This window comes from Salmo trutta, chromosome 3 (assembly GCF_901001165.1).
Source record: "Salmo trutta chromosome 3, fSalTru1.1, whole genome shotgun sequence".
NCBI classification, from domain to species: Eukaryota; Metazoa; Chordata; class Actinopteri; order Salmoniformes; family Salmonidae; genus Salmo; species Salmo trutta.
Genome location: NC_042959.1, coordinates 53,573,521 through 53,599,976, shown reverse-complemented (window position 1 = coordinate 53,599,976; position 26,456 = coordinate 53,573,521). Strand labels below are relative to the sequence as shown.

The 26,456-nt window shown below is 40.7% G+C and overlaps 3 protein-coding genes across 3 annotated transcripts; all 3 read right to left on the bottom strand.

Annotated features, from left to right (window-relative positions):
* Positions 1-6,305: 6,305 nt before the first annotated feature.
* On the bottom strand, positions 6,306-14,838 carry LOC115178640 (ras-related protein Rab-11A). The gene is made up of 5 exons (XM_029739897.1): positions 14,508-14,838; positions 11,389-11,584; positions 10,706-10,899; positions 9,664-9,744; positions 6,306-8,031 (listed from the first exon to the last, which is right to left on the bottom strand). The coding sequence occupies exons 1-5, from the start codon at positions 14,545-14,547 to the stop codon at positions 7,892-7,894; spliced, it is 651 nt and encodes a 216-aa protein (XP_029595757.1). The 5' UTR covers positions 14,548-14,838; the 3' UTR covers positions 6,306-7,891.
* Positions 14,839-18,183: 3,345 nt separating this feature from the next.
* On the bottom strand, positions 18,184-24,537 carry LOC115178621 (ras-related protein Rab-25). Its single transcript, XM_029739877.1, has 5 exons — positions 23,916-24,537; positions 20,589-20,784; positions 19,653-19,846; positions 19,097-19,177; positions 18,184-18,813 (listed from the first exon to the last, which is right to left on the bottom strand). The coding sequence occupies exons 1-5, from the start codon at positions 23,950-23,952 to the stop codon at positions 18,686-18,688; spliced, it is 636 nt and encodes a 211-aa protein (XP_029595737.1). The 5' UTR covers positions 23,953-24,537; the 3' UTR covers positions 18,184-18,685.
* Positions 24,538-24,745: 208 nt separating this feature from the next.
* Positions 24,746-26,241, bottom strand: LOC115178632 (ragulator complex protein LAMTOR2). Its single transcript, XM_029739888.1, has 4 exons — positions 26,021-26,241; positions 25,690-25,852; positions 25,420-25,509; positions 24,746-25,234 (listed from the first exon to the last, which is right to left on the bottom strand). Exons 1-4 carry the CDS (start codon positions 26,086-26,088, stop codon positions 25,178-25,180), a joined length of 378 nt encoding a protein of 125 aa, XP_029595748.1. The 5' UTR covers positions 26,089-26,241; the 3' UTR covers positions 24,746-25,177.
* Between the last annotated feature and the right edge of the window lie 215 nt (positions 26,242-26,456).

Sequence of the window (26,456 nt, the reverse complement as noted above, 5' to 3'; positions counted from 1 at the left end):
GCAGCATATGAAAGAAAGAGACCAACTGAACAGGCTGCCAGCTCTGAAATGAGAGTGAGGGGACTTTGGAGAAAGAAAGGATATCTACAGTGTCAGTAGATACAGTAATTACCTAGTGTACAATTCTGACACACAGATCCAATTCTTTGAAATGCCCCACTGAACTAGATGTCTCCATGTGTTCTCAATAAGATAAGGGTATGAAAACATGCAGACATGTATCATTTAAGAGTACGAGGAGGCTGATCACTTGGAGTTCATCACCCCCCCCAATTTGGATGGAGGCCTTTGTGACAGAGAGCGAGTGCAGATCGAAGTTTCCATAGAGTACCCCCCCCCTTTATCTCCTGTCTGTATGGGACATCCTGCAGCTGCCCACTCACCACAGACACACAGGCTTAGCCAATGGCAGGCTAGCACTGGGCCTTCAGAATGAAATCAGACGATTGTAATTGACAGGAAAGCGGAGGAAACGCCCCATTTAGCCACCACTCATGCTGAATCAAATTACACACCCTTTGCCTCTGCCTTAGCCCCAGCCTGGGGATTTCAGAGGGAGGGAGGGGGGATTAGAGCCGTTGGAGGATAAGAGGGGGGCTTTTTGGGGTGGAGAGAGAGAGAAGGCTGCTCCCAAAGAAAAGAGAACCTGCAGATCTAGTCTTTGTGAGAGGGGTCATCTGTGTGTCTTCAGTGAAGGGGTAGTTAGAAGGCTGCTGCCTCATGTTTGCTGGTGGTGGCAGGTGAACAAGGACATGCTGGTGATTCAGCTGGCCTCCCACTAACACTGCATCAGATCACTCTATTAAGTTGTTTTTTCAGGAGAACTCTTTTGCTCAACTTTTGTCCATCAAAATATGATGAATAGTTACAATAGACTGTTGTCCCTAGTCTAGGCAGCAACAGAGCCCCCCTTTCCCCCATTGTATTGTCAGCAGACCACTCCTGTTGTCCATGGACTGTGAAGAAATAGAACTGTACTTTCAGAGTATCTAAATTCTATTACATATTTAGAAATTAATTGACTATTTATTAATGGGGAGAACTGCAGAGTGGTTTGGTCTGAACTGTCAATGGCAATTTCAAGGCAGTATAACACTGTTAACTGAATATAGTATTTTCTATTCTTTTTTATTTTGTTTTAAGCCTTAATATTTTGTATTAAAAGATACATATTGCTTTCACTTTGGCATGAAAGTTTAGTGACATACAGTAGGCCTTCAATAGTATTGCCCCTTAAAAAAAACTTTCACGGAACTATTTGTCAGAAAATAATGTGAATCAACCGGGTTGGGAGGGATTAAATTGAATTGGGAAATTAGGCTCTTAAACCCTTTACATTAAAATATAGAGTAAAGCACCTTATTATAAGAAAACACATAGAATTAATACCAAACCGACCACTGATGGTGAATATTTCTTCATAGATTTTGAAAGACATGCACATAAGGTTTCCCTATCATGTTTTTATAATATAATTATTGTTATTCCTTATAGTAGTGGTATTATGGGAGACCTCTCATCCATTCAGTCAGTACTGATGACTTGGTTGAGTTTGCACTGGTTTAATGTAGAGGGCTTTTTAGAGAGTCACTGTTTTAGAGGCTGTGGGAGAAATTTGCATTGTGCTTTATGAGACAGGATTCTGCACATCTGTGTATGTGTGCATATATATATATATATATATATATATCAGTAATTTACATCCAGTCAAATGCCTGCTATATAAGTGGGATTTTGATTATTTTTACAAGGTGAAAATATCCTTTTGAATTTGTTTGTGGACTTTTAAGATCACTTTGATATATATATATATATATATATATATATATATATATATATATATATATATATATATATATATATATATATATATATATATAATGTCCCCTCATCCTTAAACACAAAGACGTATATTGATAGGCTACTTATATGTATGGATCTAATAAACTTAAGCATTTCATCAAGTCAAATATATAGATAAGAATACCACAATACCACATACTGTAATGATGAATACAGGGCTGTATTGATGTTTCCACTGACATATACTGATACATTCTCTCAAATATGTAAAGACATGTGTTCTAAAATATTCCTAGATCCTTTTGGATGAATCAGGTTATGTACATTAGGATGAAAAGCAATAATGTCAATACTGCAACAGTAAACAAAAGAGCCAGTTTAGTAAGTTCATAGAATTCAGCACCATCCATAACGCAACCTTGATTCATTTGAATATTATTCAATTTTTGGTCTAATATCTTCTAAAAATGCATATGGATTTATGCCAATGTAGGATGAGAAATGTAATTAATTAGTAACAGTTTCAGGCACAATAGCATGTTTTTGTTGCTTTCCTACATCTTGCTTATAGTCATTTTTGACTACTTAATCCCATCATTTTCACATTGAATATTAATAAGACTGCAAGTATACCTCAAATACAGGGTGTGCCAACACCAGTGCAACCTCAAGATTTCCTCCTCTTAGTATATGTGGAATTTTGAGATCACAATACCTGTTATTTGGAAGAAACCAATTGCATTGTACAAGTAAGCTTTTTAGTGTAAACATACAATGCTTTTCAGGAACATAACATGAACAATTGAGGCATTTCCTGTCTGTCGAAAGCAGGAACTCATAACAACTTAAATCACACACTAAAGTAGACACAATGGTAAAACAGAAGGTTGGATTATTTCCATAGGATCTGTCGAAGACCTCTTCCATATGAACGTATTCTGATGCCCAATGCATTGAGACAAACATTTTCATCACTTGGGAAAGTAGCATTTATTTAACATGTATTACTCTGTATTTATTCATGTTTAGGGAGAAACGTTTATAGTTACCATAAGCATATCATGAGAATATATTTCAGTTTTTAGATTGGTTCCAAAACATATTTTGTAGCTGATTTGATGGCACAATTTAATTATTTCTTTATGCTGTCTGTTATAAGTAGTTGTCATTATCCAGCATTTAGCTGATTTAAAATAAAAGGTCAAAAGGTAGCCAAAGAACAAAACCTTGGAAGAGGTTCGAGGACATCTATAGGAATTATATTGCTAATCGTAAGCTTACAATTCTACGAATGTTAACACATTTCAAACTTATCATAGTTTGGATTTATTAATGAAGGTGGCTGAGGTCAATACAATAATAATCAGCTTTTGTTTTTAATAACCCGCTAGTGATAGTTTTGTCAAAAGTCATACAGCACACAAGCTTCAGTCAATATCTGTGAAATGGAGCTTGTCTCAATAAAGACATCCTGTTTCAGTTTGGTCTTTTTTTATGCTACAGTAGCTTCAGTGATCAACTACCCAATCACTGCCCAAAGACACCAGTCCTAATGCATCACCCTCTTAAGTTTGATTTATATTGGTATTATTGCCAACTTAGATTTATGAATAATGATGTCAATAAGTTTTGTTTCATCATCACAGCTCTTAATATGAAAACGCTAGACTTGTCTTAGGAAGTTTATGTTTCTTCAGAATGGGGCAGGAACACATACTAAATGAGAAAAATAAGGGTTAGAGATTTGTCTTTGTTTACAATTCTGTTCAAATTCATGTTGAATTTCAGCTGAAGGGCTAGATTTGCCTCAAAGACCCCAGACTGAACAATAGTTGAATAATGCATAAGAAAGTTGTTAAGATTACACAAATACCCTGCAGTATCTTTGTTAGAGTTCAAAAACAATACTGCGGTTTTAATTTAATATTGTTTCTAGTTAACTTTATTCTCCATGTCGAAGTATGATAGCTGAAGTTTAGTACAGTATATAAGAGTAACAGTAAAATTAAGATCCCATGGCATTAACATATTTCATCAACATAACCACAAGGTGTATAAAAAGCTTTAAAGAAATTAAGATGGACATATATTTAATTCCATATATTTACCTTGAGGTGTAATTGATATAGAAATTCAAATAATGACTGTCTTATAAGATGAGGTATAGCTTGATATATGCACCCAGTATATGAAGTACTCCCACTTCCTTTAGTGGAGAAACAAAGATGGCGGTGAGAACTCTTAGGGGGATTTCTATTTCATTAACTATTTTTTTCAATTGTTAGTGTTCTTTATAATATATTAAAGTAACCATAGAAACTCTGAACAGTTTTCTTCTCTTTAACAAATGTACAACTCTTTATGCATTATGTATAACAATAATAGCACCCCTTTCAAGGAGTGATAGGAAATCCTTTAAATTGATGCACTTAAGCAATTATTCTGACCTATCATAATCACAAGATGAGCAAGTAATGCATTTGAATGTAAAATAAATTACCATTGCACTCTTTTTACCTTTTGGTTTATACATTTTAAAGTGAGCTGGAAAGAATTTGTGAGAAGGTTTCACCGCAGTCTATAGAGTTCTTCCACATACATTTATAGAAAGCAACTTTAAAAATGAATATTATTACAGTTTCTTAAATCTATTTTGCTAACATGGGTTATTATTTCATAGAAAGACGAGGATTAAGTCAGTTTCAGGATGTTATTTATGAAAATCTTAAAATGAAGAAAACATATTTATGAGTAACCTCAAGAAATTTGTTTTTTAATTAAAAATACAAGAAGTTAATATATTTCTAAACACAGGAAAGTTGGTTTCTACTAACGGTTTAAAAAATAAAATACGTTTTATTTATGAAAGTTATGGACTCACCTCCACACTGTATTTCATTGTAAATGAAATAAGAGTTGATGTGGGTTCCCCATAGCTTATATTTTAACTTCCGATATGCACTATTTCAAAGAACACCAGTGCATTCACAGTGGAATTATGACAGAAAATAATATAATATTTTTAGGATTTGGAGGTATTTTAGTCACTGAGCATCAATATTGTGCCTCAATTACATTTATTTCTTGCATCAGTACTCTCTATGCTGCTTGCTTACCTTTTCCCCTTTGACTAACCCCATACTGACTGGCCCCATTACACATTTCCTCTGGAGTCTTAACTTGCTTTTATTAATCTCAAACTTTTTATGCTAACACAGCTTCAGTTGTGATTGCAATGCTGAGAACGAGTGATTCAGGTGTCCCACAGGGGCACATGTTAAACACATTCATATGTCTACTACTTGGGACCCTTTGTGATTGGTAAGGCAAGAGAGGACATCATCAAAGCCTTAATGAATAATTACCTGAAAATTGGGCTCAAGTTTCTTTGTGAAAACATGACAGGGTGAGAACTGAGCTGAGTGATCAATAGTTTAGCACATAGGCACACTGTGTAGTAGATCTATGGTAACCAGCCACACACACACACACCAACACATTCATATCCGTACTAGTTTGCATGTATCTTGTATGGTCACCTAGACTGGATAAACACCACAGATCCTATGTGTTTGGTTTTAACACAAGGGGTCTGGGGCTGGTTGTTCCTTGTAGATTTTCATAGTTGGCGCCCCTTCAGAAAACAGAAAAGGACAAGTGTTTCAGGTGAAGCAAAGAGAGGCCATTTCTGTCCCCATGTGACACTCAGTATTTTACCCTTTTCATTTTCTCATCCCAGTTCTATAAAAAGGGGAGGAAAGCTTGATTGTCATTCCTTCACATATGGATGAACCTAAAATGTATTTATTTCATCTCAAAACTAGGTAGTTAAAAGGGAATATTTGTCGTACAATTCAACATGTCAGGACGGTATATTTTCCACCACAACTGACTGAAGCACGGGGACTGAAATGACCTTCCGGCCATCACGTCGTCCTCTTCTGAAGGGGCCAGCGCAGTCTGACAGTTTGTCTTTGGTAGTGTTTCTTCAGATTCTCCCGGCACCGTAGAAGTGTTTCATACCGGTCTTATAGTGGTCTTAGTGCATTAGTTTTGGGTCAGCATCTCCTGGCTTTAGTTTCTGGTTTCTCTGTGGTCAGTGAGAGAGGGTTTGCCATGTGGCTGGCCGTCACTTTGATAAAATAAAAAGTCTTCTTTGAACTGTTACAGTGTGTCATGCCCGCAAGAGGCATGTGATATTGCAGGTTTATTTCTTAGCACATGTTTTTGTGAATAATTTGATATTTTATTATTGTATCTGCGCCATATTAGTTTTGGTTTCTGTTTTTTTCAAAGATTCAAGATGTATTGTAAATGTTTCTAATAAAACAAAAATGAAATAATTTCCGATGGATGCTCTTTGCTGTCGCATGAGTATTTAAAAAAAAGTTGCAGTTGTAAAATGGCAAACAAGTACCATACAGTAACTCCACATGCCATTTTTCAATGAAAAGTAGGCACAAATAAGGCATATGGTTAAGGCATAAAATAAGGAGCAAGACTTAAGAAATGACATTTATTTATACATATGCAATCTAAATATACACATGAGAATTAACATTTTAAAAACCTAACCTTTACTACCCAATTTACTATTGGGAATGCCACAAGGGAAAAAAACTCAGCAGGATAATGACTGTTTACACTGTTGACCTTTTGGCTGTGGTATTGGCACCCTGAAACTTTCCCCCACCTCCTCTCTTTTGCCAAACTAGCAGATCTAAGGGCTAGCATCCTCCTTAGTGCCTACTCTTACCAACCTGACAGAACTACACACACCCAGAAAAAAAAGAGAAAACCATACAAAAAGAGACCTGGGATACTCTTATGGGATATCCCAGAAGGCATGATACCGTTCCAGTTACAATGGAGTTCATTTACAGTAAAACAAGCCGTCTTGTGTACATCAGAGACCCAGCAGCGGGGAAGGCTGAGTGCCCTTACTACCCATCTCTTGCAACATGAGCTGTCCATCCATCCAGGGCAGCAGGGAGGGCTCCACTGAGACCATGGTATATGACCACCACAACCAATATCCCCTCATCACCCTCCCACATCTCCACAGCCACAGGGAAAGCAACAGCAATTCAGTTAAACCAGAAAAAAGGATGGTTCACAGCAGTAAAGGAGCAAGACTGATTTGTTAGCAAAGAAGACATAGGCCTATGTGAGAAAAATTGCTGCGCACAAAGTACTTTTATGGGTTTCATCAGAAGAGCAAACTTTATTCTGTGTAAAGACAAAGGGAAGTCGAAGTGCACTGATAAAATGGACATGAAAAGTTCTCCACGGACCCCCATTTTGTGCAGTTTAGATTGTATCTGGTCGAATGTCAGGCCATTTGGGATGAGATGGCTTAACTCCTCGTTTCCCCATTAGCCAAGGGTAGTTACATTTAATAACTCCATCATAAAAGGATTTGATTACCAGTGAAATCAAGAACAAAAAGATAGATGACACCCTTCATATATAGTAAGCAGCTTCAAATCAAACCCACCCAGTGTTGCATGTTAGCACAAACCCTTTGGTCAAACAAGACCTTAATATAGTGTTAAATAAATATCATTAGGACAAACTCAAATACGTTTGGGAGGAGCTGACTGACAATGGAGAGGTGGGGGGGTGGTTACACTTCAGTGAAGTCAGGTCTTCACTGCCGAATCTTATTGCCCTTTTTCTGCGCTAGGGAATTTGGTGTGTTCACAGGCTTATTTAATTGAGCTGACAATGGGGGATCAGTTCACAATGAGTGAGACAAAAACTGTGTAAAGATATGGCGGACCATACCCTAACATGCTCAATTTCTCAATTCATGTAAATGAATTCAACTCATGTCCTCTTTCATATTTAAAACCGATCAAGCCAAGGCGTAACCATAAAACTTATTGAATTAGATGGGGACAGACTTCACAGAAGAAACAATGCAAAGAGGGTACAGAAACACTTGGTTGCCCCCCTTTGTCTCCCTGTGTATCTCTCCCCTTGTTTCTGTCTGCCTGTATCCTTGTCTCTAGGTTTCTCCTCATCTCCCAGTCCTCCCTCCCCGTCTACCTGTCTGTCCCTGACTCTCCCTGGCGGTGGTGAGGCCTCAGTTGTTCTGGCAGCAGGCACTCGACTTGGCAGCGTTCTGCGTGGGCTGCACCGTGATCGGCACCACATTGGAGTTGGGCGAGAAGTCGGTGTCGCTGCGGCCCGTCATTTGCCTCTGGGACACGATGTTGTAGATGGCTGCAGGGGAACGACAGAGACAAGTGAGAACACAACAGTCGCTGTTGGGTTGTTAGGTGATGAGAAATGGAGCGTGTTTCGTCAGACTACAGTGGATACAAAACTCAGAACAAGACGGTAATGCAATGGGGACCTAACAGCATTTCACTTTCCAGGGTTGTGTAAATAAATACCAAAACAACCATAAAATGGAGACAAGTTGTCATAGAAACCAGCAGCACCCTGTGGCTCCTGGGGACTGAACTTCTGCCCCTTACCTAGGATTACTCAAGTCTTACACGCAAAACTAACTTCAGGCTGACTCATACATGCCACTGACTGATGGTGAATGCAAGTCAGTTCCCTGCCTCTAAATTAGCAAGAGATTGAAAACAAGCAGACAAGATGAACTCAATTAACCCTTGATCTGGTATTTCAATGACTAGCTACAGTCAGCATGCTTCCCGGGTCAGGGAGTCTCTAGTTCAATTCCTACATGGCTGTGTTTGAGCACTGCTATGCACTCTGTTGTATGTGGAGGGGGAAAGCAAAACACAAATAGCAGGGAGCATGCTGACAGCCCTTTATCAACTGATTTGAAGGCCTCACTCAGTGAGAAGCTTGTTCCTCAGACACTCTTGGGTTTTTGAGTTGGCCATTCCTAATTTTCTATTTTATAGCAGCCATGCATTAACAAGGGCCTTTCTAAGGTGTGGCTAATACGTCAGTAAGTTGCTCTTATAGAGGTACCTAATGTGAGTTGTTCTGGGTATGAGGGCCTAAACTGTGTCTTCCTAAAACGATGAGACATCTGGAAAGCTCATATTTGCACTCCAATGTACATATTGCGACCAGACCCAAAATAAATGCTTTAGTGGTTTCCTGACAAACATCAGATCTGATTGAGGATCACACAAAGTATGATTGTCTGAGTGTCCTTTGAGCGTGCCAATTACAGATGCTTTTGACCTTAATAAAAATGTCAGGTACTGTTCAATTTACTGCAGAGTGATCTTACAGTAGAGGCCTCGTAATAACCTGGATTTTGCTGCCATCTATTGGTGGAAGATGAGTCACCGCTGAACAAATGGATTTCAAAGCTCTCAGAGTACAAATAAATATATATACACTAAAGGAACGTTTGGTATGGCCGTTAATATAAGATGTATGAAGGGGAGACCTTTACTTGGACAAGTGACTCTTTTTAAGCCTTTTAAGTGTTAGAGTAGGCCAGCTCTTTCACAAGATGGCGTGATTCTGTGTGCACTACAGGGTGAATACAAGTTGCCTTGGGGCAATTTCACTTTAAAATGTATACCAAACAAAACCATTGATTTCAAAGTTGAACAAACCACAGAACACAATACCTAAAGACTAAATGTAACAATTTCCACCGAAAATTTTACAAAACCACATTTACAGGAAGAACTGCGCAGATACAAAGTTTGGTAACAGAATGAAACTGAGGGAGCTTTTACTATAATTCTGCAGTTTTTCCCAATAATTTACTGTTAAAAAAAATTCTATGGTTTTTGGTTGGCATCCATTTTAAAGTGAAAAATCGGAGTCACAGTGTAATTCCGTAACGATGGAATCGCCCCTTGTTAAAATCACAAGCAGTTCTAGTGTATATGGTAGGCAGTGTACACTAACCTGTGAGAATGGTCTGGAAAGCCAGCTCCACATTAGAGGAGTCTAACGCCGAGGTCTCCAGGAAAGACAGTCCATGCTTCTCTGTGGAAAGTGGAGAAAAAAAAGCAAAAAAAAAAAAAACAGCACACTCACAGGCATTATTCATTGTCCGTACGAGTAGGCACTTCATAAAACAGCCATCCAGTCATTATATGTCAGCAATGAGGCTATTTGCAACAGCCACCACAGAATAGGCTAACTGATAAAAATGACATGATGTCGATGACCCTTTGTAGTCATGCTGCATGAGCCAACCCTGGTGACAAATCAATAGCAGAAATTGAACGAGAGCCTGTGGTTTCACATGGCATGCTTGTTTACTCTACACAATGACGTCTTCTAGAACAATTCCATTCATTCATATATAGCCACTCTTATCAAGAGCAATTTACCAGTCAAAGTGTATTCCATGCATGAAATAAGACTCAAGGTCATAAGTAAACACTTGAAACATTATGCAGAGCTATGAAGGGGAAGTGTGATAAGCTGGAAATGTCACATTGGAGTGTGTAGAGAAGCTAAAATCACAAGTCATAATGAAGCCAACTCAACTGGCTTTTTTTCAGTTGCTGGGGATGTGCATTCAGAACGATGGGCTGTTAATCACTGACAGAGGCAGCCTGATAGGAGCTCTGTTGTCTCCACATCAAAGAGCAGCCCTAAGGGGGAAGTAGACAGTGACAGAGAGTGGAGGGCATTCCCTTGTCCACTGCTAGGCTCAGGTGCATCACTTTCCCCAGGCCCAGATTCTTTTTGAAATGTGTTTGAAATGCCCTTGTTCCAATTTTGAAAGCAAGATTATGGTAATACTTATAAAAAAAATGGTATTGTGTTGTTGTTCAACTTGCCACATCGCTTTATGTCCACTGCTATTGCGAATAAAAAAGTGAAAATGATTGAGGGAGAAACAACTCTCCTGTACTGTCCCCCTTGGCTTGTAATGCTGTAGAACAATCAACACAAACAGATCAAGTAGCTATAAAACTAGTTGATGTGAGGGTACCTGCCAAGGCCTTGGCCTCGTCCATGGGCACGGCCCTGAGGTGGCGCAGGTCACTCTTGTTGCCCACCAGCATGATGACAATGTTGCTGTCAGCGTGGTCCTGCAGCTCCTTCAGCCAGCGTTCAGCGTTTTCATACGTCAGGTGCTTGGCGATGTCGTACACCAGCAGAGCCCCCACTGCCCCACGGTAGTACCTACACAGAGGACAGGAGGAGGGAACTAAGTGTTACTGGGAGCAGTGGTGGACAGAACACCTGAGCATTGGACGAGTCAATGGAGTGGTAGATTTAGTTTGTCGTTCCCTACATGAAATGCTATTGCATACATCATAAGCAAAGGACTCAAAGTTGTCAACAAGATGAGAACATTAGTAAATTAGCAGAAGTAGGCTGGAATGTTCTATACGCACAAACATCCTCAATGGCTGGGTTTACACAGGAAGCCCAAATCTGATATTTTTTCCATTAGTCAGTCATTTGACCAATCCCATCAGATCTTTATACATCAGATCTTTCAGAGCTCATTTGTGAAAAGATCTGACGGGATTGGTCAAATGACCAATTAGTTAAATCAAGATCAGAATTGTTCTGCCTGTCTAAATGCTGCAAATATGTCAAAAGATGCCTGGCAGACAGACACAAAACAAACAAATCTCTATGCGTGCGAGCTGTGTTAATACTCACGCGGAGGTGATGGCTCTGTAGCGCTCCTGTCCTGCCGTGTCCCAGATCTGGGCCTTGACGGTCTTGCCCTCCACATGGATGCTGCGAGTGGCAAACTCCACCCCAATGGTGCTCTTGCTCTCCAGGTTGAACTCGTTGCGGGTGAAGCGGGACAGCAGGTTACTCTTCCCCACTCCAGAGTCCCCAATCAGCACCACTGGAGCGAGGGCATGAGTCAGAGAGACACCACCAGAATAACAATACAGTATGTTACCCACTGTACAGGGGTCAACAAACAACTTGTTTTCTACGATGTAGGAACAGGAACACTCACTGGGGGTAAAACAGGACTGACAAAGAAAATCATGGTTGAAGAGACGACAGCTCCTGATTGGGTCTAAGAGCATCGCGCCATGTGTCTGCTGCTCTGTTAGTGATTAACGGTCTACTGAGAGGGCCTGACTGTACTTGACTGTAGTTCAATAAACAATATTTGTGCAAAACACAGGCCATCTGGCTTGTTTTTGCTATAGACAAAAGACCCATGACGTGAAGTTTCAAACTTTGTGAGGTAGCGCCTAGGCTAAGTATTGTCATGAATGACCAAAGATTGATTTAATTGACCAAGAAGATGATGCCTTGTGAAGTTCAGCCTATTCACTTTGCAGCACCACCTCTGAACCCTGCCCTTATGGAGCAATGAAACATTTGGCACATGTTCCTGTTTTGACACCCATTCATTTCCAAACACAAACAGGGGTGTGTTGGGAAAGAGGATTTTACAATGACTGAAATCCAGGTGAGTCAGGAGGAAAATCCTAACTCATAAGCTCACCCCACTGTTATTAGGAAATAGGAACTGGTTGTGTGTTGACGAGGCCTTATTGACACATCTCCCACAGAACGTAGGCAAAGCTCATCACATGAAAATACTACAGTGGTGCAACAGACACAGGTAGAAACCTGCCTACCCATTGACGATTGTGCCGACTGACTCAAGCTAGGAGAACCTAACAAAAGTTAACTTGTTCCACAGGCAATTCATCGGCAACTCTCCATATAAGTTAGTAACATGAGAACTGTGACTTTGTAGTTCCAAGAATATCCTTGTCAGCTGCAAGAAGGACTCTGAACTACAATTCCATTAGACTAGCCTATCTTCTGGTCACGCTATCTGGTAACCGTGATAATACACTGGCTGAGGAACGAACAGAAGCATTATGCAACTTTCAGTGTACTTGTCACCAGAAACATAAGATCACCAATTTAGGCTACGGTATTGTGTAGGCTGCATTCCAGAGTTCTAAAGCTACAACCATTGTTTTATTATTGGACGCCATCATCACATAGCTTAGGCCTAAACAGTGTAGTCTAGCGTCCTTAAAAATCTAAATTCTGGCCTCCTGAGTGGCACAGTGGTCTAAGGCACTGCATCGCAGTGCTAGCTGTGCCACTAGAGATTCTGGGTTTGAGTCCAGGCTCTGTCGCAGCCAGCCGCGACCGAGAGACCCATGGGGCGTCGCACAATTGGCCCAGCGTTGACCGGGTTAGGGGAGGGTTTGGCCGGCAGGGAAGTCCTTGTCCCATCCCACACTAGCAACTCCTGTGGCGGGCCGTGAGATAACAGGATTAAAAAATATATATATCTAAATTCTATTTTCCAATACAGTATAAGGAAGTTATTTCAAGTAGGTCTATCTTATCTAGAAGTCGAATCAACAAGAAAGCATTTCTTTATTCGTAAAGAGAGCACTCAGTTTAAATAAGCACTCGGTCATTTAAACAAGAAAGCTGGTCAACTTGCTGTGCAACATTTACAGGCTCCTAGTCGGGAGCAGTGATTCAACCACTCACCTGACTGACTCATGCCTAAACAGTAAGGGTGCAGTAAAGAAAGCAACTAAATGCAGGAAACTGGAGGGGGAGGACCCTACTGGTTATGTGGCCTACTGACAGTCCTCACTTTAGGCTCTATGGGGCAGTGCGATCTAGCTGTGTACCACTGAATTCAGATAATTGTGCTATTTGGCCAGCACCGAGGTATTTTATCTGAAAGATAAGTTATGCTCATCTTCCCTACTGTCAGAGCCCTTCTGTACAGTGACACACACAGACAAACACACACTCACTTGATTCATGTAGGTCTTTCCAGTTTGACAACGCATGTTCAAATGTAGAACCCAAAACAAAGGACCCTGTGCACTTTATTTCCCTTGTCCAGGACAAAAACAACCCACAATGGAAGTAGTTAGTGTAAGTAAGTACAGGGGAGCAGTAAGTATCCACTATCATTGCAACGCACCAATTGTTGCTGTATTCTTACAAATGCAGGCCTAACAATAGGCTACAGTGCATGTGCACAGAAAAGTCTGGGAGAGGTACGACTAGACAACATAGAACACAAGGTCCAGACAAGTCATGTTGAGAAGGGGCCAATAAGCTTTCACTCTATGCTATTTGTTAGATGAATTAGGGATCATTTGGCCAAGGTCATCTTTACTCCACTTCATTCAGATGTAAACAGATCGTGGAGATGACCGCTTTCCCTAAACCCAGAGTGACCCACCACTACACCAGGTCAATGGAATCCCTACAAACAGAATGGTGCTTAAAGGCTAAACCATGTGGTCACTGGTCACCTTAGGGCAATCCGTTTGAGTAAATGTATTTTGAGGTGTCATCCTGCCATAGTCAGTGGGCTATATGACTCCTGTTGACCAATACTTCCTCTCCTGATGGTTGCGTCATTGGCCCACCACAAGATGACTAAACAGATGTCACTTTGGATAGCTACTTGGTGCTTATTAAATGTCAGTGTGCAGTGCTGTTGCAATCAACTAGCCTACTACACAGTTGTAGCCATATTTCTACTGAATTGAAACAATAGTTGCAGCAATTCAGAGTGAAGTTGTTACTGTAACTGGTACTGCTACGCATTACCTCATGTCAATGAGAATTGATTTTGGCAGGGCTCGTTACGTAGCTGCAGCAACACAGTCCGATTACTTTTGACAGGGCGGAAGCGGCGACAAAAGAAATGTATTATATTGAAATCGGTGTGGTCCTGAACCGACTCTAGGTCGAAATGACTACACTCACGAAATGGCAATGTCCTAGTAAAGTATCGTAAACACACTCACCTTTGAAAAGATAGTCATATTCGTCTTCTCTATTCGTCATTTCTTCAACGTTTCTACCTTTGGAATGTGAAGTGTTCAAACCCTCCTGTGGTGGTTTCTCTGTTCAATTCGACAAAACTTATTGACCATTTATCTCGCAACCGACAGCTTCGGTAGAACGAACAACCGAGTCAAAAAGGTAAATTCTCACTATGTCAACACCTGTAATATATTATTCGACTATAGGTCTCATATTTGACTGTGAAATTTAAAAAAAAACAACAAACTTTAGACTCCTCTTCCCTACCACTTGTAATTTGCTATTTCCGAGCGACGTAACATCGAGTTTCTAACCCCGCCCTTTACCCAGTTTCGACTAGCCAATCGACGACAGATACCTGTCACTGGCTTTCCTGTGATTGGTCTACGTTATTGTCATTTATGATTTGCCTCCATTGATCCTACTCGTTGCCTCTTGGGTGACGTCTTCAGTCTCAAGCCTTTCCAGGTATGCTGATGCCGCGTCCAAAACAACTGGGAACTCGGATCTCGGAAATCTCTGACTTCGGTGTCAGTGCGTTCAAGATAACTGGGAACTACTGGCACACAGCTCGGAACACCCATGCATACCCCCCAAGAGGTCTCTTCACAGTCCCCAAGTCCAGAACAGACTATGGGAGGCGCACAGTACTATAGAGCTATGACCAGTGGCAGTTCTAGACCATCTCAACTGGGGGGGGCCAAGCGTACTGTTAGAGGGGCCATTTACATTAGACGTTATTGTTGTCATATCGTTTTCTTCACTGCATTGCAGGCATTAGCAGGCAAAAGACCATGTTCATAATCATCATCGTTGCCACTGTCTAATAACGGATGTAAAGAAAGAACAATAGCAAAAATGTGTTATGTAAAAAATATTTCATACTCCACATTTAGGGGGCCCAGAATTGTTGTCACAGGGGCACTGCCCCCCCCCCCCCCCAGAACCGCTAATGGCCATGACTACATGGAACTCTATTCCACATCAAGTAACCCAGGCCAGCAGTAAAATTTGATTTAAAAAACCCAGATAAATACACCTTATGGAACAACAGGGACTGTGAAGCATCACAAACAGACACATGCATACAAACACGATAACATACGCACTATACACACATGGACTTTGTGTTATATGTGGTAGTAGAGTAGACGCCTGAGGGCACACACTTAATATGTTATGAATGTATAACTATCTTAATTTTGCTGGACCACAGTAGTAGGCAGCAGCTACAGTGAGGGGAAAAAAGTATTTGATCCCCTACTGATTTTGTACATTTGGCCACTGACAAAGAAATGATCAGTCTATAATTTTAATGGCAGGTTTATTTGAACAGTGAGAGACAGAATAACAACAAAAAAATCCAGAAAAACACATGTCAAAAATGTTATAGATTGACTTGCATTTTAATGAGGGAAACAAGTATTTGACCCCTCTGCAAAACATGACTTAGTACTTGGTGGCAAAACCCTTGTTGGCAATCACAGAGGTCAGACATTTCTTGTAGTTGGCCACCAGGTTTGCACACCTCTCAGGAGGTGATTTTGTCCCACTCCTCTTTGCAGGTCTTCTCCAAGTCATTAATGTTTCGAGGCTGACGTTTGGCAACTCGAACCTTCAGCTCCCTCCACAGATTTTCTATGGGATTAAGGTCTAGAGACTGGCTAGGCCACTCCAAGACCTTAATGTGCTTCTTCTTGAGCCACTCCTTTGTTGCCTTGGCCGTGTGTTTTGGGTCATTGTCATGCTGGAATACCCATCCACGACCCATTTTCAATGCCCTGGCTGAGGGAAGGAGGTTCTCACCCAAGATTTGACGGTACATGGCCCCGTCCATTGTCCCTTTGATGCGGTGAAGTTGTCCTGTCCCCTTATCAGAAAAACACCCCCCAAAGCATAATGTTTCCACCTCCATGTTTGACGGTGGGGATGGTGTTCTTGGGGTCATAGGCAGCATTCCTCCTCCTCCAAACACGGCGAGTTGAGTTGATGCCAAAGAGCTCCATTTTGGTCTCATCTGACCACAACACTTTCACCCAGTTGTCCTCTGAATCATTCAGATGTTCATTGGCAAACTTCAGACGGGCATATATATGTGCTTTCTTGAGCAGGGGGACCTTGCGGGTGCTGCAGGATTTCAGTCCTTCACGGCGTAGTGTGTTACCAATTGTTTTCTTGGTGACTATGGTCCCAGCTGCCTTGAGATCATTGACAAGATCCTCTCGTGTAGTTCTAAGCTGATTCCTCACCGTTCTCATGATCATTGCAACTCCACGAGGTGAGATCTTGCATGGAGCCCCAGGCTGAGGGAGATTGACAGTTCTTTTGTGTTTCTTCCATTTGCGAATAATCGCACCAACTGTTGTCACCTTCTCACCAAGCTGCTTGGTGATGGTCTTGTAGCCCATTCCAGCCTTGTGTAGGTCTACAATCTTGTCCCTGACATCCTTGGAGAGCTCTTTGGTCTTGGCCATGGTGGAGAGTTTGGAATCTGATTGATTGATTGCTTCTGTGGACAGGTGTCTTTTATACAGGTAACAAGTTGAGATTAGGAGCACTCCCTTTAAGAATGTGCTCCTATTCTCAGCTCGTTACCTGCATAAAAGACACCTGGGAGCCAGAAATCTTTCTGATTGAGAGGGGGTCAAATACTTATTTCCCTCATTAAAATGCAAATCAATTTATGACATTTTTGACATGCCTTTTCTGGATTTATTTGTTGTTATTCTGTCTCTCACTGTTCAAATAAACCTACCATTAAAATTATAGACTGATCATTTCTTTGTCAGTGGGCAAATGTACAAAATCATCAGGGGATCAAATACTTTTTTCCCTCACTGTAATGTGGATCCATAATAAATACAATTACAAAACTCAGGGGGAAAAAAAGAGTTCTGACTGGGAAAAACCTTTTTGAATGGTCATCCAACTCGTAATTCCAGGTCGGGAACTCTGACCTCTTTCTACAGCTCCGACTTTCCGACCTGAAGATCATTGACGTCAGGATTTGACCACGTTCTTTCAAAGTTCCCAGTTGTCTTGAAAGCACCATGAGCCTCAGGTTTAATGGATCCTTAGCACAGCATCATAATGACATCACAGCACTTGAACTGTAGGCTATGCTTATGCAGCTAAATAAATGCAATTAATATATACTTTTGTGTCTGGATGTAGGCCTATCGGCCTATTTATTGTATTTTTTTCACCTTGGGTCTGAAAAAAGCACTTTAGAAATGTAATGAATTATTATTATAGGTTTAGCCAAGGGCTACTTATGAGATCAATATGGTCAATGTCTGATCATTAATAGGATAACTTCATTATATTCAAAAGTGATCCTCACAGGTGGAAAATGTAGGCTATTCCATTATGTTCTTGTCTATCAGTTGCTGTTTGTGTATTATACTTATTGGCATATGCATTTTTAGATGTATTATGGAATGTGTGTATGATGAATTGGCTATTATTGTGAAGGAAATCAAATGTAAAAAGTGATAATTATAAGGCAAGTAATATTGAACCTGGCATTTGAGTGCAAAAAAATATTCCTGTATTGTTGTAAAATCACCTCACAATAAGAATAAGCCGTTTTGGAACAATTTAGACATAAGATAAAAAATTACATGTAACTCTACTTTAAGTAAACAGAGCACAAACAACAGTGACAGCAAATTTAATTAATCAAGCTTTGTGTAAAGTGATAAACATGGTTTTGGCACCTGTTGTCCAACCTCACAGTCACTAAAAATGCAAATATTCTGTACATCAGTTGGCTACCTTTAAAAAATAAAATAAAATAATCCTTCCAAGCAACGTTGAATCTTAGAAGTTTACACAACATTTTTGTTTGATATATTTTTATATTCAAATGATTGCTGGATTCTTTGGGGGGAAAAATGGACCCCCAGCCATGTACATACACATTACATCATCTTTAGGAATGGAAAACTCATTCTGTCTGCCAACATGTAACTATGTCACATCAGAGTGGTCTTGCTCAGCATCATTCTTTTCAATCAGGCTTGCACCCTTTGGGCACACTAACTAGAGGACGATGGAGTGCTTTACTCCACGTGAGGGGGTGGGTGGGGCAGGCAGCTCCATACTGCTCCACAGTCACCCCTTTTTGCCCCACCCCCTCACTGGGTGGTTTGTCCCATCAGAGGTTCCTACAGCAGGGCTTCTTCTCTTCAGGGTCGCCTGCAGCTCTGGGGACGGGGCTGGACAGAGACACGGCACTAATGGACCCCCGGGTCACCTCTTTACTGCTCACCTTCCTGTGAATCTCTGATGGGAAGAGGCACAGGGATACAGTATGAATTCTGGTGCAACAAACAGTGACAAAAAAAACATTGACCACAAACTGCCAGTGACACAACTGCATACATAAAACAATAAAACGTGGCACAAGCATTTTGTTCTGCAATGCAAACTTTCCACTCAGTTTAACTGATGAATTACTGAGCATTGATTGCACTACTATTACACCAAAAAACAAGGTTAGCTAGAGAGCTAAAAACAAACAAATCAATAATAGGGTTGGTACAGTAAATATATAAAAGTCAATTACCTCCAAGGACATTTTGGAATGCAGTCTCAACGTTTGTGGACTCCAAGGCTGATGTCTCTAGGAACAATAGGCCATTCTTTTCTGCATAGAGCAAGAGAGGTAGTGTTTACTGAGTATTTTCTCAAAATGTAGGTTTGTCAAATTTGGGGTGAACTAGTGACTCAAGCCCAGTGCTTGACATGGACTGAAATAGGTTCTGGTACTCATTTTGGGTGCCGATACTGTTTATATTTACAGTAGGTGCAGGAGCTCAACAATACCTTTAAGCTAATATTCTATAAGAGGAACAGGCGCTCAAGCAGTAGAACATTTGAGGTGGCGGTACTCAGCTCCCAAGTCAAGCACTGCTCAAGCCACAAGTTTGGACCAGTAAAGGCTATTGGCCTATTGGCTGTTGTGAATATTAGTATATAAGCAAGGCAAAAACCACAATTCACTATATAAGGGAACAACATTTTGAAGTTTGAAGTTTATGCAATTTATTATGTTTATTACAATGGAGTCATTGTTATTATCCTAGGATATATTCATGGTGCCAGAGTCTTGGCAGCTGTACCTGCAAAGTCCTTGGCATCCTCAGTGGGCACTGACCGCTCTGACCCCAGATCAGTTTTGTTGCCCACCAGCATGACTACGATATGAGGGTCTGCATGGTCATATAGCTCCTTAAGCCAGCGCTCCACACTCTCATAGGTCAGATGCTTGGTGATGTCATAGACCAGTAGCGCTCCGACAGCTCCTCTATAATAACTAGGGAGAAAATATGAAAGCGAAAGAGGTGGTGAAATAAGTCAATACCTTACCTGTAACCTGATGTTTTTATTCATATTTATAAAGTATGTGATGGGTGATGCCTCTGAGTATCCATATCCCATTTTTCTCTTGAAATGCCATGTAGGCCTCCATAGTACGATACATTGAACCGACAAAAGCATTGTAATATTCTAATAGACTTGGTTTTTGATTGCAGAAAGACGTTTCTAGGGAAGGAAATGTGCATGAGGGAATTATTCAATAAAGTATTTACTAAACTCTGGACAGAGAAGAACTAATCCTGCAGTGGTATAGCATATCCTCAGATTTTCCATGTCATTAAATTGAATGGACACAGTTTTACTGTTTTGAAACGTGTTTCCATGCCATTAACCCTTCCAGAGTCTTTACAAAAGAACAAGTCAGGAATTTCTTAAGTCAGAGAAGAAAAATGTTTGTGTCTGGATGTGTATTGAATATGCCCAGCCATAATGGATATTTAGACCAAAATGCACAAGTAGTAAATGACTGGAACAGTGAACCTGCTGTTTATACCTCCAGGCTATCTGGGCAAAATGTGAAACCAGTGCCTCTCTAAGTGGAGTGTTTGGGCCTATAATACCACCCAAGGTGCCCACACAATAGTGAGAAATGGTCCCTTTGTGTGTGTGTGTGTGTGTGTGTGTGTGTGTGTGTGTGTGTGTACACGTGGGGCCACAGTTTCATCCAGATTACTCACGCAGAGGTGATGGCCCTGTACCGCTCCAGCCCAGCCGTGTCCCAGATTTGAGCCTTGATGATGAGACTTTTCAGTTGAATTGTGCGTGTGCTGAACTCCACCCCGATGGTGGTGCGGCTGTCGTGGTTGAACTCGTTCTTGGTGAAGCGGGAGAGCAGGTTGCTCTTGCCAACGCCGGACTCACCTATGAGAACCACTGGAGAAGAAAGAAGGGGGAGAGGAGGGCATGAGTTCTAGTGCACCAGAAAGATGTTTGAATATTTGCTTTACATCCCAAGTGAGTCTCTATTATGTGAATGAATGGTATGTCTATTATTTAGGAAGGGGACTAGGTGTTTCATCCTAGACGTTTAACACTTTATTTTGCCATAGTGCAGACGAACAATAGTATCAGGCGTAGAGCCTCGAGGTGCCATTTCAGGGCACAACACATGGAATTACAATAATGAGAGTAAGTAATGTTTTTTTCCCACACAAAAAACAATGATTCTTCAATGTATCTCTTTCTTTACTGTTATAATCTCACTCATGTCATCCCATTGATTAACATCAACTCATAACTACAATAAGGCTGCTCCCTGAACATCCTGCACATAGCGTAACTCTTAGGTGAGGCCTAGGTGTGTCCTCAAACAGCCAACTCAATATCACTAACCCTACCCTAAACCCTCAGTCTTAGTCTGCTGCTCCTTATTCCCATTATATCATTAGGACTCTCTTCACAACGGTGTTCTATGACAGAAACAGCACCACACCCGTGCAAATAGTTACTGGGATAATTATGTTAAGTGAGGAATGTAGAACAAACCATCTGAGAAGTAGCATCAAAATCATGGCTCAGGTGTCTTTAAAATGAATTATCATGCTTGTTCGTGTTATCATCTAGGAAATGGGAGCTAATATGTTATTATTACGCTGTGTAGGTTAAGAGATAAGAGATATGTAGTATATACAGTGATGAGGGGTCAGTTGTTGAAGAGAACCAAAGGAGAACCAGCGAGGGGGAGATTTATTGCATTGCTCATGGGGAATTTCCTGTAATGAAACAGGCGTTCAAAAGAGGAAGCAACTAATAAAATCAGGTGGTACAGTTTACACTGATACTTCCCTCTATCTTGCTGTGAGCAATACTGAGTCCAAACAGAAGAGGTACAAGGAACAATGAAGCCCCCCTGTATGTTTCAGTGACTCATGTGTTTGCTTCTAGAGTGGGAGCAGCTGACTCAGAAAGCCAGCCTTGGCCTACTTGACAAACATATAGGAAAATATGACCACATGTCACAATGACACCATGATTTCAACACAGCCGACTGGGCTGAGCCAAACACCAATTCCTGCTTTAATCTCAACCATGAGAATGTGAGCTGAACCAAGATAGGCATCCAAGTTCCATGGCGCACTAGCAAGAAATATCTAAGGAGAAAGTACCCAGGAAACCAAGAACGTGATAAACGGCAGTGTGCAGAAGGTAAAAAAAAAGAGTGACATGTTTATTCAGTACGGTCACCTAATACATATTCTATTTATTGCCCTCCAAACCACTAGTGGGGATAAGATTTGCAAGTGTTGATTATCTTCCCTGCATGCTGATTTATGCTACAGAGCTTTTAACAGGCAATAAGATATTTGTCAAAAGCAAAAATGTTGGGATCATGCCTGTTCATGTTCCCAGACCTACATTCTGAAGCAGCTATCCAGTTTCTGGTCTCCAAACCCAGTTTAGATTTAACCTGAGGTGTAAAACAGGCAGCAGGAAAGAATGTTTACGAGATGTTCTACTTTGGTTTGTTTTGGGTAATTGTTCACTCCATTGGCAGATCATTGTTCTGCTTTTGGTTTTTATTAGGTGAGATGAAAATGTTGCCATTTCCCCTCCCATACTCAGTAACCTCTTACGCAAACAATATCCCTGGTTTCCATGGCAAATAGGATAAGAGGCCTTGAAGCACTCTACTGGCCTGATTTGACTTTGTTCTGAGGCAAAAGGGTATTAAGTAAGTTGCGGGAAAAACTCCTCATTTAATAATAATTCAGATTTACTTGAATTGATTTCTGACTGAGCAGTTCCCTCAACTTATTTACATATAAAAGCTGCATTTACTTTTAGACAATCAAAGCAGGGAACCATTTAAATTTTACTTCATGATGTCTGGATGGTTTAAAAAATAAAGCTACAGTAGAATTAGGCCTAGTCCTTCGTTCCAGAATGAATGGCAGAAACTTCCATGTGGATCAGTGAAAACACAAAATTTGACTTCATCAACATCCCCTGGCCCAACTAACTGGGTTTTCTTGTTTCCCTAATCGACAAATCATTTCACCTCATCATGCACAACATCACCTCCTCTACCATGCCTGTAGCATATAGGACTTAGTAGGTCATGTAGTGAAACAGTACACATGCTTCTCTGGTGTGACTATAGACATAATGGAAAGAGTGATAGGATCAAATATTCAGGAATGTGTGTTTTCATGGAATGATATTGAAACTCACCACAATAACAGTTGGAGGTCGAGAATGTATTCAGTTACATAGAGAAATAGCATTCAAGTTCATAGAAATAGCAACATTATTGAAGTAGCACTGTCTTGACTTGTAAAATACCAACAGTAGCTTATTAATGAACCTCAAGGTTAGATGCATTCTTAAAAGTACTGGATAAAACTCCTAGACCTGGGCTCGTATCCACAAAGCGTCTCAGAGTGGGAGTGCTGATCTAGGATCTGTTCATAGTCATATTCATCATGACCTAACATGCTAAACTGATCCTAGATCAGTACTCCTACTCAGACGCCCTGTACTATAGGACTGGCGTAAACATAATTGGCAATATTTCTTGAGTGTATGCACTATGCAAGGCAACTTGCTTCTGAAACAGGGGGTGTCCTGTTTCAGGACACACCCAAGACTTTTTCTGTAATTTCAACACAGGTGGGAGTGACCTGCATCCTATCTGTGTGATAGAAGTGTTACTAACAATCTACTTTGTGCTTTTGATACTGTGCTGACACTTAGCTTCTAGCCTTAGCATACACACACCAAGTGACAGAATCCAATGTTTGTCTGTACTGAGCAACACTGCACTAGCTCTAACTACAGAAAAAGTAGGTTGTCGTCACTCTGTTGACATATACACTATATCATCATTGTGGCTCAGTTAGTAGAGCATGGCACTTGCAACACCAGGGTTGTGATTTCAATTCCCATAAAAAACCAGTAAGCAAAAAAGTCTGAAAATGAATGCAATCACTACTGAATAAGAGTGTCTGCTACATTATGTAAATGTAGGACATCAATCTGTTAAATGTGAAAGAACAAGGACTCACCCTTAAAGACAAAGTTGTAGGCCTCATCTGAACCCATGAGGTACACCTTCAGTGGTCCAGCTCTCAAAGTGTGAGGGGAGAAAGGAAAGATGACACTGGCCCAGAAGCCACTCACCCTAATCTTCAGATTTAAAAGAGCCGCACAAACACTTTGCAAGTCACTTGTCCCCCTCTACGTTTAATAGAAACCTAGATTGTTTACAAGGAACTTGCTCCGCTGTGTCATCAGGTAGTTCTGCTGAGGAATGATGGGGGTTGGGGGAGTGGCTTGGTGTAAGTCTATGGCAGGTTGAACAGGTAGGACAACCACATGAGCAACTCTATGAAGAAAAAAAATAGCTACATGCCACCTGCTGGACAAACCAAATGATTGTCTTCAGGAAATGACTGTTTCCCTATCCCTTTTACATGGCGAGAGACAATCATTGCTTCCTGTAAGGTGTATTCACTACGAACCAAAACGAAACAGGGAGGGACTTACCTGTCAAATAGAACCTAATTTGTTGCAAAACTGTTTCCATTGCAAAACGTTTTGCTACGGTATGCAACTAATGAATAAACCCCTGGTTCTGTTAATCTCAAACCAGGAACACAAAGCAACAGTAAAAGGGACCAAGAAACAGTGTTGATAAAGGTCTGAATTGTCAAACACAAATATATCAGTAAGAACAATACTGTCAAACAACTGACAAGGTAATGCAATCTGTTCAGCAAACCTGTAATCTAGGTTCTGCAAAAAACTCCTTGGTACCCCGTAACTAAAAATCTAATGTATGAATCAAATAAATGGTTTTATGTATTTCATATCTTTGAAGACAAACACGTATTGATTTTTCATTGAAAAAAACTGAGTTTATGGATAGCCTGTTACAAAAGGATATCATAAATGTTATTGCGTGGCAACAACAGACAAATGTAATATTCTGACTAGGGTAAACAGTGAATGCCTTAAAGTTAATGTGTCAGCATTTTCAGCAGTTGGGAAAGGAGTCCTCTTACAGGCAATGAAGTTCATTGAAGATTTACATAGTGTGTGAACTTGACATTTGAACTGCATGCTACAAACAGCCAAATTACTAAACTCAAGCATTAAGTTAGAGCATACGGAGTATAAATACAGTAATCAGAAGACAAATACTCAGTTCATTCATACACAGACCAGGTGGTTCATGAAGACCAGGTGAAGCATTCACATAAGCAACAAGTGTTCATGTATTATCACGGGAGACAAAATTGAAGACAACAATCCAGCCAGACTTCCCCTATGATGCAGCAACTTGGGTTAAAGGTTCCTCCAGGTACAGTACCAGCGCTTCAGCCTAAAAATACCATGCAGACAGGAGAAATATGCTTAGTATGGTATGCAGACATGGTTTGAGCTTATGGCTCTTTAAATTACATACATGCTTGTTCTCTTCAGGAATTAGTCATTGGTGATTTGTCATTTCAAATACAACACAATTTGCAAACCAATGTCATCCACACTCAAAGTATTCTTCCTCACCTTGGCTTTAAGCATTCCAAAGCCCACCGTCTCTTTGGCATACATGCACAGCAGTAGGTTAGCTACCCGTGTGATGGCCACCCTGCCTTCCTGCAAAGATAAGAGAAGGTCATCCTTTTCTACCACTATTTAACTAACGTTATAGGGCATACAACATCATTTCTCTGGAGCCTCTGACTGTGATACTCAATGGATAACCAACGCAAGGCAGAATGACGTAACAAACATTTGGTTCATGCATAGTAACTAGGCCATATAGTTCAAACTAACCATGCAATCCATCAGAATGAATTTCAGTTTATCTTCGTTAAAAGCTTGATGCCCATTCTTGTCATAGGCCGACCAGATGTTGCTTGCGATGGCAGCGGTCACTCGAGCGTCAGTGTCCCCATAGCCAGAGTAAGCCAAAAGAGACCCTTCATTATTTAACAATCTGCGGGGAGAACATGTAAATAAGTTAGCCAGGGAGAGTGTTAGCTAAGACTTACCTACATGTAGGTAGCTGTCGTTATAAGTCATCTTAAGAACAAATAATTTACCGATTTAGCTAGTTAAAAGAAAATAACGCTATATTCACGTGCCTCTACCACTCAGTACTTACAGTGTGCTTTGTACTCCGCTTGTATTTGCCTGGCTGAGAACTTGCGTCAATGCTTTTGGCCGTAACATGGTTAGAGTGAGCAATACTTTGCAGCAACTCAATTAATTTAGGCGAAATTATGAAGTGTATTTTATCATCCAGTTCAGTGACTTATTCAACAACAACGCAAACACAATCCAGTCAGCTGACTCCTTCAACTTCCTGATACAAATCGTAATGCATTATGGGAATGGCAGTGGGTGCGTTCCAGACAATTGAAACCGGTCACTGGAATAATATATTCAAAGTGCACCTATTCAGCTCAGATCTGCCCCAATTATAGAATTGATATCCTTTTCATGTTGCTCCTGAGATGTTAAACACTTGTCTGAGTAAGGGGACTGGGGGGAATCTGTATTAGAAGAACAGAGTTAACGGCAGTATCCTGACTGTGGCT